General features: G+C 56.6%; 2 protein-coding genes across 6 annotated transcripts; one reads left to right on the top strand and one right to left on the bottom strand.

Annotated features, from left to right (window-relative positions):
* Nucleotides 1-2,943: 2,943 nt before the first annotated feature.
* PARD6A (par-6 family cell polarity regulator alpha) lies at nucleotides 2,944-8,385 on the top strand. Of its 2 annotated transcripts, none has more exons than XM_048316805.1 (3): nucleotides 2,944-3,053; nucleotides 4,347-4,569; nucleotides 7,310-8,385. In XM_048316805.1, the coding sequence occupies exons 1-3, from the start codon at nucleotides 2,991-2,993 to the stop codon at nucleotides 8,092-8,094; spliced, it is 1,071 nt and encodes a 356-aa protein (XP_048172762.1). In that variant the 5' UTR covers nucleotides 2,944-2,990; the 3' UTR covers nucleotides 8,095-8,385. The 2 variants fall into 2 exon arrangements, with proteins under 2 accessions (XP_048172762.1, XP_048172761.1); XM_048316804.1 differs by having other exon boundaries at nucleotides 2,946-3,053; nucleotides 7,307-8,385.
* A 1,601-nt stretch (nucleotides 8,386-9,986) lies between these two features.
* On the bottom strand, nucleotides 9,987-22,024 carry ENKD1 (enkurin domain containing 1). Of its 4 annotated transcripts, none has more exons than XM_048316800.1 (9): nucleotides 21,938-22,024; nucleotides 19,212-19,323; nucleotides 17,546-17,674; nucleotides 17,041-17,271; nucleotides 15,749-15,921; nucleotides 13,497-13,658; nucleotides 12,233-12,402; nucleotides 11,208-11,344; nucleotides 9,987-10,729 (listed from the first exon to the last, which is right to left on the bottom strand). In XM_048316800.1, the coding sequence occupies exons 3-9, from the start codon at nucleotides 17,628-17,630 to the stop codon at nucleotides 10,569-10,571; spliced, it is 1,119 nt and encodes a 372-aa protein (XP_048172757.1). In that variant the 5' UTR covers nucleotides 17,631-17,674; nucleotides 19,212-19,323; nucleotides 21,938-22,024; the 3' UTR covers nucleotides 9,987-10,568. The 4 variants fall into 4 exon arrangements, with proteins under 4 accessions (XP_048172757.1, XP_048172760.1, XP_048172758.1 ...); XM_048316803.1 differs by having other exon boundaries at nucleotides 17,546-17,652; XM_048316801.1 differs by lacking the exon at nucleotides 19,212-19,323 and having other exon boundaries at nucleotides 21,938-22,016.
* Nucleotides 22,025-22,085: the final 61 nt, after the last annotated feature.

The following is a 22,085-nucleotide window of genomic DNA, read 5'->3' as shown; positions in this document are numbered from 1 at the left end:
CCATCCTTGCCATTGTCCTCCATTAGGGTCAAGGTGACTTTGCTGCTCGATTGGTTGCACAGTTAAGTCAGAGAGCCAAGAGAGCTCCCGTGGGTGGCAGAGACAGGGCAAGGCTGTGCAGGTGTTGGAGTGAAACCAGGATCTCAGACTCTGTGTGTTTTATCTGGGAGTCCCTGTGCTGTTGCTGGCCCGTGGACCAGGTGAGCAGCTGTAGCCCCAATGCTGATCCTGCCTCGAGCTCAGGCTCCTGTGTTTCTCCTTCATCACAGACAAGAGGGGCAGGACTCAGCTGAGCTGCTCTCTGCCCATTCTTTGTCTGAGCCATTGCTGGGAAAAATGCCTGCTCACTGGACAAACTTACCTGAATCCAGCACTGACCTGGCTTGGAGCAGGGGCTGGAGGAACGACCTCCTGAGGCACCTGAGTGCTAAACCTCAGCAGCCCCCCTCCATGTCCGGGGGTGCTGGACCCCCCAGAGAGCCAGGCCCTCACTGCCCTCACCCACAGCAGCCAAGAACTGGTGGATCTGGAGTCAGTGGACACATCTCAACATCAGGTAGCCCATGCTCCAGTTCCAGAGGTTCATTCAGAGCTCCTGGGACTAAGGCAAAACAAACACTTGCCCTGATACTGTCTGCTTAGCTTAGCTCACTCTGTGGCAGCAGATAAGGGGCCACAGCACAAACCAGAAGTGTGGGGTATGCCCAGCCCCTGCCTTGGAGGGATCTCTGCTGAGATAAGAGATTTCATAATCGCCCAGCAGGACTCCCTGGAAAGGCAACCACTTCTTTGGTCACGGCGAGAAAAGACAGACCCACAATCCTTTAGGAGACGCTATGCAGATCCTTTGTAACCCATTGGCCTTTACCCATCCCCTGTATCCCTATAAAAGCAAAGGCCTCTGCCCCTGTGGGTCAGAGAGAGCTCTCATCCCTGGCTTTCCCTTTCGCCGGAGTACGGACCGACAATAAAGCTCCTTCCGTGCAGAACCAGCCACACGAGCCTCTTGTCTCTCTCTGGTCTGGCTTGGCCTGGAGGCTGCCCTGCAGAGCTGAGCTGGAATCACGAGCTGATAATCACTAAAGAGCTGACAGTCTCTGCAAGGGCCCTCCTGCCAGCAGCTGAGGGAAGACACCGGGCCTCGGGAAGGCGATTCCTTTTGGGACCATCTCCCCGGACTGGTCACCTCTTCCTGGGTCAGAGCCACTGACCCCATCACCAGCTGTAATACAGAAGGTGTGACCAGCACATCACCCTACTGTCCTGCTGAACAATTAACTTCAATTTACCAAAACTGGAGATGAAGGGCTGCAAGCTGCTTTTGTCACCTGCGTAAATATTAACCACGGTGTAAATCAGGATTATCTCTCTGACCTCAACACAATTACTCTGTTTAAAAAAAAAAAAAAAACAAAAACGGTGGGGGCTGAGCGGGGTATTGCTGATGAGTTTACAGCTCTGTTTGTGGTCAGGCTGGTTTTCATGGCGTGGCAATCACTCAGCACAGCAGGAACAGCCGGCAGAGAATTTGCCAGGACATGAGGAGATGCCCCACAGTCCCTCAGCCTGGCACGCTCCTGTGCTCACCCAGGCACGGTGACGCAGGGGATGAGCCTGCCAGGAGCCACAGTCCAGCTAATGCAGGCCTGGTGCTGTGGGGATGCCGGGGTGTGATGCAATTCTGTCGGGTCGAGAGGTTGCTCCCTGGGCCAGGATAGGGCAGGGATCAAAGGGCAGCAAGAATCCAGACAAGCCAAGCTGATTCTCCGGGCTTGGTTCGATATGTTTATTCTGTTGGAAGCACTGTATTCGTTAGGTGTCTGGCTTTAAAAACTGTTTCATGGTACTGCTGTCATGACCCCTTTGGCTCCAAGATTCCTCGCAGTCCATGAACAAGAATTCGGTCTCGTTCAGGCGCTGGGGCAGGTGGCCCTGGTGCCGGCAGGCAGGGAGCTCACGGCGTGCTCTGGCATTGCCGGCAGAGCTGCACTGCAGCGGGGTCTGCGGGGAAGGGGCTCTTTGGTTGTCTCTGAGTGTTTCTGTGCCCGAGCGAGCCAGTTCTGCCAGAGACACATCCCAAGGGCATCACCTGTGGACACAGCCCGGCAGCACCGAGGAGATGCGCTCTAGCTGCATGTCCTGGCAGCCTGGTACTGGGACGGGCACGGAGAGGCTTTGCTGCACACCCGGTGAACTTGGGCAGTTTCCCTCCACTCCCTCAGCTGTTCCACTGCTCAGCAAAGCAAATCATCCCTGAAACAATGAACCTTCCCTGGCCCACACTGCTCCAGGGCAGCACGGAACTTCCCTGCCAGACAAGGGAGAAAAACCAGAACGAACGTGTAACCAGGAGGTGGGAAACGAGGGGCACAGTTGGAAAACGTTCCCTGCTACCCTCTGCCAAAGGCCACCAAACCGGTAGCATTGGAAGCCTCCCGCCAGCATGGGGAAACGCCGGGATATTCCCGGACGGGGTCGAGGCTTCCACCGGTGACACTCGAGGGGATTCCGTGCGGATGCTGGCCGCGTGCCGGAGCCCGGAGTCCCCAAAGAGGGGCCGCTGTTGGGTTTAATGCGTCGCTAGTGAGGTTCCTGACAGCGATGGGATGCCCGAGGTTACCGGCGCGGTGCCCGGTGTCGTCCCGGCTCGGCGGCGGCCCAACAGGGAGCGGAGCCGTGCTCGGGTGGAGCGACGGGGCCGACGTGGAGGCGATTGAGATGGGGACGGGGATGCGGACAGGGATGAGGATGAGGATGAGGATGAGGATGAGGATGAGGATGAGGAGGGGGTCCTGCCGCCCGCCCGTCCCCACCCCCGTTACCACGGCGACGTTGTCAGCAGCCGCCCGGCCCCGCCCCCGGCCCCGCCTGGGCCAATGGCGCGGCGGCGCCCGGCCTGCCCGCCGGTGACGTCATGGCCGGTGAAAATCCCCCGTGGCCGCGGGAGCGGCGGTGGCGGTGCGGCCCCGCGGCCCGGCCCGGCCCGCACCATGGCCAAGCACCACCGCACGCCGGCGCGCTCCGCCGAGCCCGTCATCGAGGTCAAGAGCAAGGTAAGCGCCCGCCGGGGACAGGGCCGGTGATGCTGATGCCGATGCCGGTGCCGGTTCCGCCGGGTCACGACCGAGCGCGTCGCCCCCGCGTCGGGCAGCACACGTGGGGTGGCACCGCGCACCGGGGAGCGGCGCGGGAGCCAGGCCGTGCGGGCTCTCCGCTCCCCTGTGCTGCGGCGGCGCTGCCCGGAGCCTCCCCGAGCCCAGCCCGGCCCGGCGGCCGCGGCGTCCCGCCACCGTGGGCTCTGCCGGGCTGCGGGCTCGCTCGGCGCGGCCGTGGGAACGCCGCAGCGGAGCGCTCGCCAGATGCGCAGGGCGCCGGTGCGCCGTTCCCGCAGCCCCGGTGTGCGGGGTGGCCCCGCCGGTGCGGGTGTGCTGGGTGTGCGATCACCCCGGGGACACACCTCGCCCAGATGTCTACTCATCCAGATGTGCGTGCTCGCCAAGGCATGCGCATCCCCGGCTATGCCATCACCCAGATGTGCACCCCCAGCAAGGGACGAGCCCCTGTCGTGCATCCAGATGTGCACACCTGCATGACTGTGCGCTCGCCCAGATGTGATCTCCCCCAGACGTGTCTGCTTACCCAGATATATGCTCACCTGGCACACCCTTGTCCAGATGTGTGCACTCACCCAGCTATGCACCATTATCCACCTGTGCCTACCCAGCCATCCCTGTGCTCACCCAGATGTGTGCACTTCCTTTCTGCACCCTTATGCAGATGTGCACTCGCCCAGCTGTGCCATTGCCTGCTCGGGACCCCCGGCAGGGTGCAGGGTGCCCCCTTTCCCAGGACGTGGTGGCCACCGCCTACCCCGACAGCTGGGGTGTGACCCCCGCGGGCAGCCCGATCCTCGCAGTGTTCCTCAGCCTGTTCTTAATTGGCTTCCCCTTCGTCGTGACGGAAGGAGGCATTAATTAGCACTGTTGCTCACCCGGTGCTACGGCAGCGCCCGTGTCGCAGGGAAGGGCCTCCCGGCAGCACGGAGTCTGCCACGGCTGGTGGTACGGCCACAGGGTCCTTCCTCTGCCGCGGGGCCATCTCTCTGCCCCATCACTTCAGTGTTTGGGCAGGAAAACGGCTTCGCTCCTTTTACTTTGTTTTTGGGACGGGCTCTTCCTGACTGGCACTGCTGCCTTGGTGCGGCCGGGCTCCGGAGCCGGCAGCATCAAGGCTCTGCCTGCCCTGGGGCAGCTCTCTGTGGTGCCCTGCCTGCATCGGTCCTGCCGGCCGGAGCCAGCCCTGCCCAGAGTCCCCCTCTTCCTCCTCTTCCTCGTCCTCCTCTGCAGTTCGACGCTGAATTTCGCCGCTTTGCCATGAAGCGCTCCGGAGCCGGCAGCTTCCAGGACTTCTACCAGCTGCTGCAGACAGTGCACCAGATCCCACGGGTGGACGTGCTCCTGGGCTACACGGACATCCACGGCGACCTCCTGCCCATCAACAATGACGACAACTACCACAAAGCCCTGTCCTCTGCCAACCCCCTCCTCAGGGTCATCATCCAGAAGAAGGGTAAGCAGGGCACCGGATCTGTCCTCCTATCAAGAGAGATGAGCCACATCCCGCAGTACTTCTGGTTCCACCTTTGGACTGTGCCAGCAGGGGCATGGCTGGTCACATACCCTCCAGCCACTGCTTTGGTGGATGGATGTGGAGATGGTGGCACTGGAAGGCTCCCAGAACCCTGCCAGGGCTGTGGCACCCACACAGGCTCTCCCTGGCAGCCGAGGGCACCTGCCCCAGCCCAGACTCGTGCGACCTGGTGAGCAAAGGCAGATCCTTGAAATTCACCCCTTTGAAGTTGTGTTTTCCAGCCAAGCTTGCGTGGGCTCCCAGATAACACCCGTGTTACTCCCGTGAGCGCTGCGCCAGCAACCTCATCAGGCTCCCTGCCCTGAGGAGGCAATAGCCATCATTTTGGCAGAGCTCTCAGGGTGCTGGGTGCCACTGGATTTTTGATATTGGGAAGAGGCTTGGTGCCTCCCTGGCAGATCAGGGGCTTGCCCTGACCTTAGTGTCATATTCCCAGGGAACCACTTCCTTGCACCTGATAACATCCTGAGAGCAGCGTCTCGGCGAGGATGAAAGCCTCCAAGTGACAAATACTCAGAGTATTTCTCCTGTTTGCAGGGAAAACAAGCCCATCCCCTTCCACTCAGTTTAGTAGCACCGAGATTTTCTCTTTCATAGCATCATCAGTCAGCAGTTCACAGAGCCAGAGTCTGACCCAGAGCCACAGTTTTCCCAGCACAGCATCCAGAGCGAGTCTGTGTTTCCAGCTCATGTTAGTGGTATGAAGTCTCTGGGTGAGGGGTGATGCTGGTGGCCAGCCCTGGCTGCTGTGCCAGTTTTCCTGGGCTTTTGCATCAGGGTGGTGTGGGATGCCCTGGACATGTGTTTCCTCTGTGGCCACATGGTGTAGGGGCTGGCAGCAGTGATCCAGGCTGCTGGAGCCCGTGGTGTGCTCAGGGGCTGTTGCTGCCAGCACCAAACCATCCCCTGTTCCTTGGACCCAGGCTGTGACATGGAGTGCTGGTGCAGGGGTGGGTGTGCCTGGGCTGCTGTGGGAGCACCGCTCCTGCTCCCAAGATCCACCCTGTCTGCTGCTGGAAAAGCCTGTGAGGGCCCACGGCTGACTGTGCCAAGACAGCACAATGTGGAGAGCGAGCAGGCTCTGCGTGCTCCATGGGCAGCCTGATAAGGTAGGCGAGCAGGCAGCACCAGGGAGCCCCAGCACCTGGCTGTGCCCGCAGGAGAGGGGCCGAGGGGCCGGCAGCACCACAGGGAGGTGTGCAGAGAGGCCAGGAGCAAGTCCTGGGTGATTCACAGCTAATTTAAAATGGATCCAGGTCATCCCAAGGCTGGGCTGTCGTTGAACCGGTCTGGGTCGCTGAGGAATGTGGCTGCAGAGCCTCTCAGACCGCCGGCTGCAGGGAGCTGTGCACACACACGGGTGTGCTCCCATCAGCGGGCTCCGCAGCAGCCAGTCCTGCCACAGTGGGGCAAAAAGCAAAGGCTGCAGCTGGGCTCTCCTCTGTGCCATCACCCCGTTGGGTGAAGCCATCCCTGTGGGGCAGCCTGGCTGGGACAACAGCACTGCCCCTCCTTGGGCCAAGGCTCATGGGAGGGGCAGGGGAAAGTGTGGGACATTGCCAGCACTACTGTCGGTCTCATCCTTGGTGTGCTGCACCTGCCTGGCCCAGCCACTCTGCGCCCCTTGGAGAGGAGCTGTGTGCTGAAATAGCTGTGGGAAAGCCTCCGCCGCCCTTCCCCGAGCTAAAAATATGCCAAGGCTGTGTGTGCAGGGAGATATTTATAAGCCAGGAGCCCTGTCAGGCTGGCTTGGCTAGGGAGAAATCCCATGTCTCCTGGGCCTGGGGGATCCCCAGCAGTCCTGCAGCTGGAGCAGGGTCCAGATGCTGGTGGGGGACACTGTGGGGAATGTGCTGACCATGGAGCATCCAGATCTGGGCTCCCCAATGGAAAGACATGGAGAGAAACCAGAGAGGAAGCAGGGGATACTCCGCAGCACCTGGTGGATGAGGCCACACATGATGGGTTGGAGCTGGGCCTGACAGAGCAGCCCCAGGGCACGGTTCAGAAGGAGAGAGTCAAACCCTTCGTGAAGGTACCTGATAGTGGAATGAGAGACACTGGCACAAATCACAGTCTGGGATATTCAGGGGCCCTGAGGATGCTGCAGCCCTGGGATGGATTTCCAGGAGGTGGGGAGTCTCTGTTCCTGGGGGTGGCAGAGTTCTTCAGGACACAGTGGTGGCTATCACTAACCCATGCCAGTGATAGCCCTGCTCTAGTGGGGCAGGGAACTCTGGTGCTGTCTCCTGGGATTGGACTCACGCTAAGGGAGTTGGCTGCCACCACAGCACACTCATGGGGGGGGTCCTCTCTCCCCAAACCCAAACTGGGGCATGGCTGCAGCTCCCACACCATCAGGGCTGGCAGCTCTAGTGTTAAACTGCAGAGTTTGGCTTAAAGTGTGATTAAGGCTGAATCACTGCCTCGATCCCACTAATCCTGGCCTGTGTACGCTGGGTAATCCCAGGAGACGGGCCCCAGCAGAGACAGGCTGCAGAGAAAGCCAGGCTGATGATCTGGGGAGGAAAAGCCAGTGAGACCTGTGAGCTGGGCCCTTCTCCTGACCGCTGCGCCAGCACCTGGGGCCAAGGGCACACGTTCGTGTCCCCAGCAGCTGCGGTGCCTGACCTGTGTCCTCCCTTGCTCCCTACAGCAGAGTCTGATGCCAGCGTCTTCGCCTCCAACTCCTTGCAGCGGAAGAAGAAGGGGCTGCTGCGCCCAGCACACTACCGGGCCAAGCCTCACCTCCTCATCGGGATGCCCCAGGACTTCCGCCAGATCTCCTCCATCATCGACGTGGACATCCTGCCCGAGACCCACCGGCGCGTGCGGCTCCACAAGCACGGCTCCGACAAACCGCTGGGCTTCTACATCCGCGACGGCGTCAGCGTGCGCGTGGCCCCGCAGGGCGTCGAGAAGGTGCCCGGCATCTTCATCTCCCGCCTGGTGAAGGGTGGCCTGGCCGAGAGCACGGGGCTGCTGGCAGTGAGCGACGAGATCCTGGAGGTGAATGGCATCGATGTGGCTGGCAAGTCTCTGGACCAAGTGACGGACATGATGGTGGCCAACAGCCACAACCTCATCATCACTGTCAAGCCGGCCAACCAGCGCAACAACGTCATCCGCAGCAGCAAGGCCTCGGGCAGCTCCGGCATGTCCACGGACAGCACCCCCAGCCAGCAGACCCCCAGCCCGGCCTCGCAGTACCTGAGCAATTACAGCACGGCCGAGAGCGACGAGGAGGGCGACCTGGTCATCGAGAGCGACAGCGCGTCCCACTACATCCCTGGGGGCTGCCCCAACGGGGGCCCCGCGGACGGACCCCTCCAGCGGAGCCTGTCCCCGCACAGCTCGCGGGGCTCCCTGCAGTCCCTCGGCAGCCACGACGGCAGCCCTGGCAGGGGCAGTGGACGGGAGGATGGCACCCTCCTCACCCTATAGCTGCAGGGGCCTGTGCCGCTCGGTGGCCGGCCGGGTTTCTGCTCATCCAGGCTGGATGTGGACACCGGGGTGATGATGCGGCCAGCGGGCAGGGGTGGAGAGGCGCTGCCCACTGCCCTCTCCCACCCCCCGCGTCCCCGGGAGCCCCACTGTGGCACCCACTCGAGCCGGGCACTGCCCTTCTGAGCCCCCTTGCCTCCCCTTCCAAGCAAGAGGGAGTTTTTAATTGTTTTATTGAAATATGCATCATTAATATATTGCAATGGACAGTAAAACTTTTTCTAGATAGCACCGTGCTTGTCCCTGGTTCGTGTCACTGCAGGGAGGAGGGGGACAGCGGGTGGGTACCCCAGCCCTGTGCACGTAAGGCAGTGCCTGGAAGTGGTGGCCTTGACCTTGGCACAGCTTGTGGCTTTGCTGCTCTGCTGGGTGACCCATCGAGACCCATCATGCCTGTCCCATGGCACATGTCCAGGCTGCTTCGGGCAGCCATCTGGCCTGATGCAATGAGCCTTGCTTGGCCTCTCCATTCCCACCTTGTCCCTGCTGCAGTGCCCTCACTAATGCAGGGGACACCTGGTCTGGCAGCAGCACCTTGGCTGTCACTCAGCCCTGCAAGTGCTGCTGGGGATAGTGCAGCCCCATCCTCCTTCTTCAGCCCCAAGCTCAGGGCAGGGGGCAGTGCATACCTGCCCCTGTTGCTCTGCTGGGGCTCCCAGCACCCTCAGTTCCTCTCCCAAAGTGCCAAGCTGATGGTGGCACTCACTGCTGCCAAGGGCTTGTGGTGGGACTGGCAAGGAGGAAGACCTGCAGCTCTCAGGGTCTGAAAAGTCAGCACCAACTCTCCATTCACAGCCTCAGCCAGGCCAGGGCAGGCAGGGAATGCAGCAAGGGCTGAGGGCACTCAGGGCACACTCAGGGCACACTCTCTGGCCCAGACAGACCAGAGAGCAGATCTGGCAGCAGGGCTGGTTAGCCCAGGCTTGTTTTGGGCTGGGAGGTGCCCAGGGGCTGTGCCCATGGCCCCCAGTCCCTCTCATCCAGCCGGCTCAGCCTGGCTGTGGGGTTTGCCCTGAGGTGGCCCCAGGGGCACATGGGGTGATTTTCCAGTTGGCATCTCACCTCCTCCAGCCCTCAAGTGCCAAAGTATTTCCCAGCCCTTGGCAGTGGCATCAGCCCTGACATCCCAGGGCACTGCAGTGTGCCAGGTGACACAGGCAGGGCTGGAAGACTCCACAATATCCCCACCTCGCAAAATCCTGCCCAGGATGGAGCAACCCCTGCAATAAATAAGGCAGCTGCTTGAGGGATCTGTGCACAGTATCCCCACCCTGTAGCAAAAGGAGACAGAGCAACAGCACAGGCTGCAACATGGGAAAACGTGATGGGATTTCAGGGGAAAAAGTGTTCCCCCTGAGGCTGGCACTGTCTGGAGACAGAGCCCCAGCAAGGTGATGGAGGCAACCTCATCCCTGGAAATTCTCTTAATTCAGCTGGATATGGCTCCAAGCTGTGGCATCACACCTCTGCTGAGCAGGAGATGCACCAAGCCCTCCAGCAATCCCTTACACCTTAAATTTTCCTTTGCTTCATGCAGCAGGATCCCTGCAAAGGTCTGTGCAGGTTCCTGCATGGCATCTGCAGGTAAGGCAGCAGTGAGCTCACCTCCACGATGGCACCTGCCCAGCTCTGTGCTGCCAGCCTGTGGATGGAGATCTGTCAGGATTTTGCACAGTCTCCACTCCATGTCCACCACCACGTCCCAGCACCCAGCCCTCTGAAACCCACGGCTCATCCCCTGCCTGCACTGTGCCAGTGCTGCTGGTTGCTGCTGCCCACACCACTCCTCAGGCCCTGCTGGGTCCCCTGGGAGCTGCACACACACTGCAGGATGGAAATGATGATTTATTGGAGTATCTCCTGCCCCACAGACAACAAAGGCTTCTCCAGACACCCCACCAGATCCTCCTGACAGCCCAGCCCTTCCCTGGGCAGAAAACACTGAAGCTCTGTGCCTCTTCCTTGTCCCCAAGCTGTCCCCTGAGGTGCTCAGGATGAGCCATGGCCATGGTCCAGCTCAGGAGAAAGAGGGTGACAAGGAACACTACAGGAAGCAGCACAAGAAACCTTCTACCAATTTCTAGAAGTAGGAAAAAAAGGGAAAGTAAGAGGTGATGCCACGGATCTGGAGTAGAGAGCTGATCTGTGAGAAGTCAAGCAGCAGAGACAACTGTTCTCCAGACCATTGAGCAGGGCCTTTACTAAGGCATCTCCCTCTCTTTTCTGTGGTCAAGACACAGCACTGAAAGGTCAGCAAGAGATGCCAGCTGCATATTGGACACTGTATCAGCACCTGCATGGGCCCAGGGTATGGAACTTGGCTTCCTCTCCTTCCCTCCCAAAGTGATGTCCATTCTTGCCCAGCAATAAAGGATGTTCAGGCAGAGCAGCACAGCACACCTGGCCCCACCAGCTCAGGAGTCCAACTTGATGAAAACCTTGGGCCTTGAGAAAATTTTGATTGCCTCTTCTATCTGGGAGAGCTTCCTCTCGAGCTCTACCCGCCTCTTCTGCATCTTGAGGCTGTCTCCACGCATCGGCAGCAGAACCAGATCCTTTATCAGCTGCTCCTGGCCTGTGAAAGAGAAAAAAAAAAGTTGTGTAAGTTGGAGAGCAAAAAAATCCATCCTTTTTCTAATGTTATGACCATGAACATGATGGCAGGAGCAGAACAAGGACCTAGAATCCCTCTATTTAAAGCTCAGCTGGAGGAGGACTTGAGGGACTTGCTCCAGCTTTGAGAACCAAGGATTGGACTAGAGACCTCTGAAGGTCCCTTCCAACCAAAATACTTCGAACATTTTAGGAGCAATAGCAACCCTAACATCAGGTCCACTGGACAAGACTGCTGCAGAGAGCCAGTCCTGCAACCTGCAGGACACTGATTGATTGATTGCTCTTTCCATGCACACAGCTCACACCCTGCCTACACATGCCTTAATCCAGGCACCTCTCCAAGTGGCAGGAATCTGTGTCCCTGTGTCTCTTCTCCCTTATCCTGTCTAGGATTGCCTGTTTTTCTGAGCTGGAATCCCAGTTCCTTTTGCTCTTACTCTGCTTCAGATTGCTGAGGGTCTCCAGCCGCTGGCTCTCTGGCATCATGGTGTGACCGGGCGGCGTGTCGGGGTCTGGCAGGTTTCGCAGTCGCTCCTCCATCTGCTTGCGCCACAGCTCCTTCCTCTCCAGCAGGCTGTGAGGCAAAGGAGAGCAGCTGTCAGCACATCTGGCAGGAGGGGTGGCCCAGGGGCGCAGGCAGAGGCCAGGAATGTGCCCTTCAAACCCTGCCAGGCTCTGTGTCGCTGGCTGAACCACAGGGCCCCACGTGCTGGCACACACCCTTGTGGTGGGGGACACACCGGGTCTAACCCACATGCGTGGACCAGCAAATATGCTCCACATGCACCAAAGGGCTGCTGGGAGAGATGTACTCAGGCCAACACGTGTTCCTTGGAGACAAGGGCTGCTGCTCCTCGTTTCTGGCTCACTGAGTCCTCGCCAAACTTTCTGTGGGCCAGTGGCAGAATGAACAGAGCAGCTCATGGCCAGGGATGCTGGCAGAGGACAGCACAGCCAAAGGACTGGCACCATGGTCATTCCTAGGATAGGGTCACCAGGAACCATGTTTTCCATGCAGAACCCCAAAATGCACGGCACTAGCTGGATGTTCCTCAGAACCCAGGCCCAAGGCAGGATGAACACTTGTGAGGCAGAGCTGAGAGATGTCTGCCTCTCCAATACCAGATCTTTCAATGCCAAAGCTACATCACGTGGAACAAAGCTTACAAAGGGGCAGGAGCACATTTCTCAAGGTACACAGAGCTTCCCCCTATCAGCATCACTGTACAACAGCAAGCAAGGGAGGAGGACACAAAACTCTCTCTGAGCCTGTCACACTGGGCATGGGATGCTGGTTAAGACAAGAAAGCAGGAGGGCCAGCGTTTACTCCCCAGGTGACAGAAAATGGCACCGCTGCACACGGCGAGCGCGCCTCTGTGCCCAGCCCATCTCTCTGGGCAGAAGCTGGGGGTTTCAATCAAGGCTGTCACAGTCCCGTGGAGCAGAGAGGGGCACACATACTACTGGGGGACGTGGCCCTTTTGCTTGGCGTTGTATTCCTCCTGCTCCCGGTGCTTCTGCTGCAGCAGCTCGGCCAGCGCCTGCAGGGACTGGGAGCGGCGCAGCGGGGCCCGCTTGGCAGCGCAGGCGTTGTGCCTGATGAAGTCAATGCTCCTGCCCTCCACCTGCATCTGGGAGAAGAGAGAGAGAGGCATCAGGGGCAGGCTGGGCATGCACACAGCCAGCTGCCACTGCCCACGCGAGGGAAAAAGGAAAGAGGCACCACACAAGATACTGAATTGTACGACAGCAGGACAGGCAGACTCTCGGCACAGCCTGTCTCAGTGTGCAGCCACAGACAGGCAAGAGCTATGGCTGTGGTTTGGGAAGGCAGGCACCAAAAGCCAAGCCTAAACCTGACCTCTTTAAGGTCCCCAAGATGATCACATGCCTTAAAAGCTAGAAGGACAGAAATAAACAGGCTTGACATAGTCCCCATGGCTCCTCCTGGTGCATTTTGAGGGCAGAGGAAAAACAGGTTGGACGCTCACCAGGCCAGGAAATGCACCAGAACCCCTGGCAGAGCAGGAACTTTGCTGATCCTTGGGCCACCTCCCCAAAGACAGCACCTCCACGACAGCTCCTCTGCTGGACAAAACAGGGGAGAAGGTGGCTGTGTTTGCATTTAAGGTTTTCCTGGTTTTCCTCCTTTGGAGATCATGTCCTGTTTAATTAAGTCATTTATGGCATTTAGGAACCAACAAACTGACAACCTCACACTTGCCAAGGGAAAAGGACATGAGTCATGGAGCTGTTTAGGACCTCCCAAACAGACTACTTGAAAGGTTTAACTACTCATGCTGATTTAACTCTCCTTACTAAAAAGCACACCCATTTCCCAAATTTTTATCTAACATCCAGAAGCCACAGATCCTTTGATTACAGTGGGAACAGCCTTCAAATCTCCAAGACCTCCCACAAAGCCCTTGGAAGAGCAGATTTGAGATTGCTGGCATGAGGAGGTGGAATTTTCAAAGGGAACTTCACGATCTCTTTGAGTGAAGATGAAGTCAGAAGGTAGCATTAACAACCCCTGAACACCCATCTCACCACCCCAGTGACCAAGACCCTGTTCCTTCCCTTCAGCCAGGATCAGTATTTACAGATCTCCCTACTCATGCAGCACACCTGACCCAACACTTTAGAAGGCATGAAGGGTTCAAAGCAGGAGCAATGGATGAGTGCCAGAAGTCCCTGGGATGGATGCAGGTAGTGTGTAACTCACCTTGGTTTCAGCACCCTGTGCCTCTGGAGCCTCTGTGCCTGCTCCTGCTTTTGCTCTGACAGGCCTTGGGGACAGTGGTCTGCACGGCTTGATCCCAGAGCCACAGCGAGAATATGCCCTCAGGAAATTCACAGCCTCGGGATTTGGAGGTGGGGAGGTCTCCTGGGGAAAGGCAAGAAAAGATCCACCAGTGGAGGGAGGCTGGAGCAAAGAGAAACCCTCCCAACCAAGTTTGGGTGGTCAACCACGAGCTCAGCCACGGGTTTCCAGCAGGCACACGACAGCACATACCTTCTGCCAGGTCATGGCAGAAGTTCTTGGGGGAAGATAATCTGTAGTCAGCCACAGATCTGGACCTGGGATCTGAACTTTGTAAAGAATTGCTAAGAAATGGTGGGGGAATCTGCAGAAACACATTTGGATCAAACAGGGAGGCACGAAGCTGCCTGCTGAGGTGCTGTTCTCAAGTGCTGCTCTGCTCAGCACCTCAGATCTGTGGCTATATCACTCTAGAAAGAAAAAGGAGCAGAGGGTGAAGGAGTCTGGTGGAATAGCACTGAGGGGCATCTTCAATGGCTGTGGTTAGCACTGGCACCAGGTGACAGTACTTGATGTCTAGCAGGTGCTCTGGGACTATGTCAGACAGTCTTGTTGCAAACAAACCCTGAAAACTGAAAGTTGACACTGTGGCAAGGGCGTGACCTTACAATAAATGCAGCAAGGACACTGCTCTGCCCTTGGAAGTGATGGGAACTGAACAGGGCCACCCCCAGATCTTTACAAATATCCAAGGTCTCAGCTGAGCTGCAGCTCCCTGGAGATTCCTTCCTGCCTGGCCCGTTCAGCTGGGCAGAGCTGCAGACTGATGGTGGGACTGGGCAGCCACATTGCTGGGCTGGGTGTGAGGAGCAGGCTATGGGGTGCCCTCAGCACTGCCCAGGCTGTTCATGCTCTAAGGATGATCAGTCTTGTTTCAACAGGAGATCTGGATCTCTCTGGTAAGTTAATGAGAATTGCCTTTACCTAGCACAGCTGGCTCAAAGTTGAGTGAGTCTGTGACCTCAGGAGTGCAGAGAACAGCTTGCCCCACCTCCCTCCACAGCAGCACTGGGACTGCCAGAGCCCTTTCCAGGGCAACTGCAACAGGTAACAGCCTCAGGGACAGGTGACAGAGAAGAAACTCTGCATTAGTCACCAAGATCCAGCAGAATCAACTGGAACTCTGAGCAGCAGTAGCAGCTCCACAGAAGATGAAGATCCTTCACAGAGAACACCTGAGCTCCAGGAGAGCCACAGCAACAGTTAAAGCATCATGAGTCACTGCCAGGGCCTCGCTGGAGGAATACACAGAGCACAAGTAATGCACCACGCAGAAACTGCCTGCGCAGAGACCACCCCCTTTCCCCAAAACAAAGGAAGAAATGAGCTCAATCTTCCTCTAACCCAGAGGACTTGTCAAACAAGAGCGTAGGCTTGTGTTCTTGAAGCATTTGTGGGTTTGCTCCCATGTGTGGAAGGGTCACAGACACCAAAGAGGTTGGTGACACACCAGGAAGAAGGGACACAACAGTTGGAACCACTGGCTTGGGAATCATCTTGCCAATTTTTGCAGTTGTTATCAATACACGTCACTTTAGCATCAAAAGCTGGCCACAGATGAAAGGGAAGCAATGCAGAGATGAGGAGGAACTTAAAGGATCCAATTCAGCATGCTCACAGGCTGTGCTGATCTATGAGGCCTCAACCCTGAGTGCCTGGAGATGTCTGTGTGCCCCCACTGAGCAGTGGTTGTTCACCAGGACAATTACTCAGGGAAGAATGTGTGGATACACACTGCCCACTGTGTATCCACAGGCTGGGAACAGTTGGACTGAGGCTCAACGCAGCCTGCAGACCTATCCCTGAGAACCACAATCCGTGGGACAAAATGCCACAGCCTTCTGGCACAAACCGCAGAGAAGCGCTGCCCCAAACACAGGGAAGCTGAAAAGCCAGATGGGAGCATCTCTCAGCAGGAAATATGGCTACAAGGGGGAAACAGGACAGGGATTACTGCAGCAATCACTCTCTGGACCCAAAGCATACACTCACTCACAGCCCCACTGCCACATCTGCCCATTGTGCTTCAGCACTGAGATGCCCCCAGATCCTGCAGGCTCCAGGACTCCCCTGTCTCCACCATCCCACCGTCCCTCATGGCTGAGCCACATCCCGAGCCTGGAGAGTTCAAGAGCTCCTCCATAGATACCAACCTGCAGTTTGGCCTTCACCTTTGACTCCACATTTTCATATTTCTGGGACTTCCACAGAGCTTTCACAGGCTTGGGCTGGCTGTGCTCTTGGGCTCGCTCCTTCTCTTTGCACTTCTTCTGAATCTCCTTTATCCGCCTCACATTTTCCTTCTCGTAGTCCTTGGCCTCTTTCCCTGCTCAGCAAGGGGAGACACACTTTCACCTTCCAGACACTGCCACAGGACACAGGCTCTCGGAGTGCTGGCACCAGAGCCACAGATCCCTTCTGGTCCAACAGCCCAGAGAACCAGCAAGCTCTCCCCTCTCCTGCAGACTAGACCATCTCTACATCCTGCCCCTGTTAGGTGCACACTTCCAGACCGACTCTTCTGCCAGAGGAGCATCAGCACAGGTCTGTTGCACACTGCTGTGTCCACAGACTCCCTTGTTCTCCACTTGTTCCAGTATGGACTATGCCAGACAAGCCATGCCAGCATCCTCTCAAGAGTGAGGTCAATTCCCATGTCAGCTCCCATGGTGTTTCTGAAGTGGAGAGGGCTGATTAATGGCAGCTGCAGAGCCTTGAGCTTGCATTGCTCCTGGTTTCAGGGTCAGCCATTGTCCCATATTCAAGGGGACACAATCAAGACTATGGATTAGGGTTTTTTTCTGTTTCATTTTAGAATCAAAAATTACCCTTCCTTGGGCTCCCCAAGACAGGGAATATCTCAGATGACATAACCAGACCTGTTCCCCACCCTACTTGGGCACAGCAGTTGTGGCATTCACCACACTGGCACCAGGCTAAGGGCAGTGCCAGCACATGAAGTAAATTAAAATGACACACAGTGCTCAGCCTTATCTCCTTCCTGGACCTCTGAATGTATTCTGGGTGACATTCCTGGAGAAAAGAACATCTTTTGGATGTTCTCACATCTACATACACAGACACTCTTCCCAAATCCCGCCTGGCTTCCCCAACAAGGAACTTGCCATGTTAAACATCCTCAATACATCGAGGTTTTACTTGATTCCTATGTAAGTTTTACTATAAAGAAGTCCAAATTTTTGCACCTTTTTTAAAGTCCGTCTTCCCATTCTAAACCTGAAACTGGAGCCAGGGAGGCCAAAACATTACAGGTTCTAGCACAGGTGACTCCAGTGCCAGGCCAAAAGCTGGAGATGGGGTGACGAGCCCTGTGAAGCTCAAGCTGTCCTCAGGCATCAGATCCTGGGAATCCATCCCAAATCCCCAAAGCTTCATCCTTGGCCCCAAAGGCAGCTGAGGCCAGCAGTGATTTGGCTGTACTTACTCTTGACTGGCAGCTCCCTGTCAAGGGAGATCCCTTCAAGCTGCAGTAAGAGGCTGAGTGTCCCTTTCTGTCCCTTCTCCAGGAAGTCCTTCCCGCTGGGGCGAATGCGGGGGGCTGGCTGGGCCTGGCGGGCACTGCCCAAAGCGAGGTACGGGTTGGGAACTGGGTCCAGGGGGCCAGAGGTTAAAGTTAAACACAGCTTCTGAGCATTTCCTTCCAGCCTCCCTCGAGCTGTAGAGACAGAAAAAGGAGAACCTTGCCAGGAAATGATCTTACCTCAGTTTTCTGCATCCACAGCCTACAAACAATGTGAAGATCCACTCTCCACCTCAGCCTTATGCTTTCCCATCTTTCAACCAGCTGTACAGACCACTTTAGGATCACCATCAGAAGCACCTTCATCAATCTGAATAGAGACTGTCGAGGACGCCAAGGGATAAAGACATCAAGCTGTGTCATGCCAAAGCACAAACCCCCAAACCTGTAACAAGCATCAAGGACTCACCTGAGAAGGGACGTTTGTAATACTCTGGAAAGAGTGTTGGGTCTGGAGGAATGGGTCCAGAAATCCTGGATGGCCCTTCACACATCCTGCCACACGTTGCTCTGCCTCTGCCACAGAAACCAACCACCACTGAGAACAGAAATGAACAGGGCCCACTGAGCCACTGAAAACCTACATTTTATATCTATATCTATATCTGGGAATTTCTGACTTTCATTTGACAGCTCACCCCCAGCTACAGAGATGTCCTGCAGATAGAAACCAAATTGGACTTCATGCAGGTGAAACAAGGGGTCCAGCAGCCCTGTCCCTACTGTGGGTCTAATCAGTGCTTTTACTGGTGCTGAAAATGTCCACAGTTGCTGTAATATTGGTACCTTCGGTATAAAAAATCCTTCCTGGCTTTGTCCTCCCATATGGAAACATCTAATGCAGACACAGAAGGAGTGAACAGGAAACACAAGGTGGCTGGCCATCATCTGACAGGTTTTAGCCTGAGATTTGAATTATCCTGCACCTTGGGCTCCCTCTAAATGTCTCCTGTGGTTCAAACACAACCTGTCCAGAAGAAGCTGAAGCCCCTGCACCACTCAGCCATCCATATCCTCCCTGAGAACACACCTGTGCTGGCACCACCCCTGAGCAGGGTGGGGCTGACCCTCAGAAGGACAAACACTTTACAAAAAGACAAAACATTTCACTCCAGGACCATGCAGGGGCAGAGACTGGATTTCTGGGGAAGAGCCCAGATGGTATCTCAGATTTTGGAGAGAACAGAGTTACCCGCTTAGAATAACATGGTTTTCGTTTCTGAAGTACTTTTCAAAGCAGCACAGATCCAGAAGTTCCTGCCCTGGCCCACACAGGTCCCTGTTGCCTCTCTCCTCCCCACGACAGAAGCACAGACCTTTCCACCAGGAAGGGACAGGAGCAGCCAGCATCAATTTCCCTGCACTGTCCACCAAGATCTCCTGGATAGCATTTTTATGCCTACAACAAACCTGCTCAGAACATGAGGATGCAGGATGCCACACCAGCAGGCACAGACTGCTGGTGAGCTCTCAGCAGATGCCACAAGAGCCTCACCAGAGTCACACCATGATTTTGACAGGCGCCAGGGCAGCTTGGCTGGAGTCACTTCTGTAAGAGCTGGGGCTACAACCTGCTCTCCCTGACTCCTGAGGCAGTAATTTAAACATTTCTGAGACAACTCGATGGGAAGAACCCCTTTCAGGATCCTCGGCATGCCAGCACTGACGGGACGCAGCATCTGCAGTTTAATTTATAAACCAATAAACGATCAGGGCAAGGCTGAGTGAGTCTGAGTCCTAGCAACTAATGCACTGCAGTCTTTTTCTTGCTAAATCACCCCTGTTGACATGAGACCCATTAGCAAAACGCTGTTATTCATCTCCTGGACACAGTGGCAGAGGCAATGTAAGCAGTGCTGACTGCTGCACACCAGCATGCATGTGCAGCCTGCACCCAGCTGCTTTGGAAAAGCTATTTCTGAAAAGCAGGCACAGACTCTCAGCCAGAGATAAAAGGATGCTGGCTTGGTATTATTTAATCTCCTCATAATGGATCCAACTAAGCCAGAACAGGATCTCTTATTCTAGACCAAAAAAAAAAAAAAAAAGAAAAAAAAAAAAAAAAAAGCATTCACCATGAGATCACTCCAGAGCAGCTACTGGCTTTGAAATGCACATCTGATCTTGATCTGAACTCGAGTCTCAACCCAGTGATTTACACGCAAAATGACAGGCTGAAATCAAGACCTGTAACAGAGCAGACAATTACTGCGGGGGATTGAAGGAGGAAAGGCAAGTTGATGGGAGGCAGGGATGGAAGGCTCATTTTATACCTTCACATCCCAACTGCACCCTGCCCTGCTGCAGGGAATTTGCAAATGACACCCACTCCCTGATTTGCAAGTCACATCACCTCTGGCTTGGGATCTTATAAGATCAGACAACCTCATTACAATAGAGAGCACCTTGCCTGTGTAGGGACCTATGAGGGACACAAGCCCCCAGCACCGGTGTCCCAGCCCCAGGAAGCAGCTGCCAAGCCTCAGTTACCAACCACTGGTACAGACCTCCCAAGCTGCTGCTCTGCTCCTGCTGACCACGGGCCTATTTGGGGGACACGAGTGAGAGACCCTCACGGCTCACTCCTGCCAGGAGGGGACGTGTGACCTCCTCTGCTGTCATTCCTACCAGCTTCATTTCTTGGGACAGCTTTGCAGCACCAACAGTCCTGGGCTGCTGAGTCAATGCCACTCACTACCCCTGCCTCAAACAAGTCACTTCTTTCACTGGGTTCGTTTTCTGCCCACGTAACCTCTTGTCCAAAAGGGACATGGCTTTTACTTCCACTGGGGGATCAGAGAAGCACTGGAGCAAGCACCGGGGTAACACAGCAGGAGAATGTACTTATGAACACAGAGGAGAGGGATGAGGGAACAGGGTCAGCCCTCTTGGGCAGCGACCTGATCACTGCTTGCACCCAGGAAAGCATCTTCTCTACCACCACATCAGAAAGCTGAACATCAACAACGCAGTACCCGACCTGCTGCCACCAGACACACACCATTTATGCATTCACAGGCTGCGAGATGCAGCCACACTCTGCAAACCAGGCTGAAAAAGTTCAGGTAAACAGATATATGCGTGCAACTCCTCTCTCTTCCTCCACCCTGCCAGCCTGCAGACTCCCTGGGGAAGAGTCACAGCTCCCAGCCACCCCGCACAGCTACAGGAGGCACAGAACAGTTGCTGGAGTAACCCAACAACTTCAACACTGCTCATTCACTCCAGCGTGCTGCTCCCTTCTCCTCTAGAACCATGGCTTTATGCTGGCCTAGGAGTCAAGCGATGCAGGTTCCAGCCCTCTCTCTCCCAGAGTGTCTGCAAGTTTAACGGCCATTAACTCGACTCTGTGCCCTTTGCTGCAGCTGACCAAGTGGTAAAAATGCTACTTATTCCCCTGGTAAACTGAGCCCTTTCAGAGCCTGTAAGAACCACAGCTTCCTTTTGTGGCTTGTTTTTGGCATTGTAGTTAAGGTAACTGCAAAACATGGGAACAGACAAGCCTCAGGCAGGTGTATTTCACAGCCTTGAACCCACTGCATCTGACTTTGAAGCATTCCCTTTTCTTCACAGATGACATTTTCACTGTGCCTGGGTCCCTGGCCAGGAAGCTGCTACCACACACAGAGCTGATGCCAGCCCAGCTTCTTGCCTTCATGAGCCAATCTCTGCAAAAAGCATGGGAAAAAACATCCCACGGCTGTGATAAGCTGTGATAAGCAGAGCAAGTCATCTGCAGCAAATCAAAGGGCTAATCTCTGTGCAGCTGGTCTTGCATGTTTGATTCCTTCCTCAACAGTTTTAGCTGAAATGGAAAGTCACATCAGGATAACTTCCATGCCTGAGGGCTGCACGGAAGCAGCGGGGTTCCTGGATCTGTGACCATCCCTCCTGAAGAACTGGGAGTCAGAACCAGAGGTCAATGTGCTGTGAAACTACCCAGTAGTTTTTGTCCCTGCGTAAGCTTTCTCCTTGCTGACTGCTATGGGAGAGATTAATATTCTCCTTTTAATACTATTCCACAGGCGGGTTTCCCCAGGTCTCACCAGCTCTTCCCCACCTGGCAGTCTCAAAGACTCATTTTTCCTTTTGTCTCTCTGAAAACAGAGGGGCAGGTACAGCCAGGTGTGATACTGGCATTTGCATTTCTGGGAGCTGGTGTCTACCAACAGCCCTTTTGGAATAAAGCCAGCTTGGACAGACTGCCCAGGGAGTCAGACGCGTGTCCTGCAGCAGCTGGAGCAGGAGCTGAACGAGGGCCGGGGAAGATGGGCAGACACTGATGTGGATATTACAGAGCTGCAGCCCAGTCCTCTCTCTGGAGGGCAAGGGCAAATGACGACACGGAGGCCCCACCTCAACGCGTGGGATTCCTCTCGGACGCAAGGACGAGCCCCCGTGCTGAGGCTGGAGCTTGTGTGGCAGCCCGCGACTCCTCCGGCCGGGCTGGCACGGGAGATCAACACCAGCCCTGCCTGGGAACACGTGCGGAGACCCGGCACCGCGGCGAGAGACAGCGGACACCGCCGGGGGACCGGACACCGCCGGGGGATGGGACACCGCTGGGGGATGGGACATTCCTGGCTCCCTTCGCCCGGGGAGAGAGGTTCGGGAGGCGCTGCCAGCAGCGCAGTCCCGGGGTGCCAGGGGCCCACAGCCTTCCCCCGCGGGCGCTGCCTCTGCCCCGGGCCCGGCGCTTCTCGGCCCGGCTCCCCGCCGTCCCCGGCCCGCGCCGCTCCCGAGCCCCGGCGGGCGGCCCCGGGCCGGGCAGGGCCCGTGTGGCTGCCCCGAGAGGACTCACCGAGGGAGGCCGCGGAGAAGCGCTCCCGGCCGGGCTGGGCTGGGCCCGCCCGCCGGCAGCCGAGGGCCCGGCCCGGCCCCGCCGCTCCCCGGCAACCGCCGCTTCCGCCGGGAGGGGCGGGCCCGGCCCGGAGCGCCCCCGGCGCTGC

Source organism: Corvus hawaiiensis, chromosome 12 (assembly GCF_020740725.1).
Source record: "Corvus hawaiiensis isolate bCorHaw1 chromosome 12, bCorHaw1.pri.cur, whole genome shotgun sequence".
Lineage (NCBI taxonomy): Eukaryota > Metazoa > Chordata > Aves > Passeriformes > Corvidae > Corvus > Corvus hawaiiensis.
This window is presented reverse-complemented; position numbering and strand designations above follow the sequence as displayed.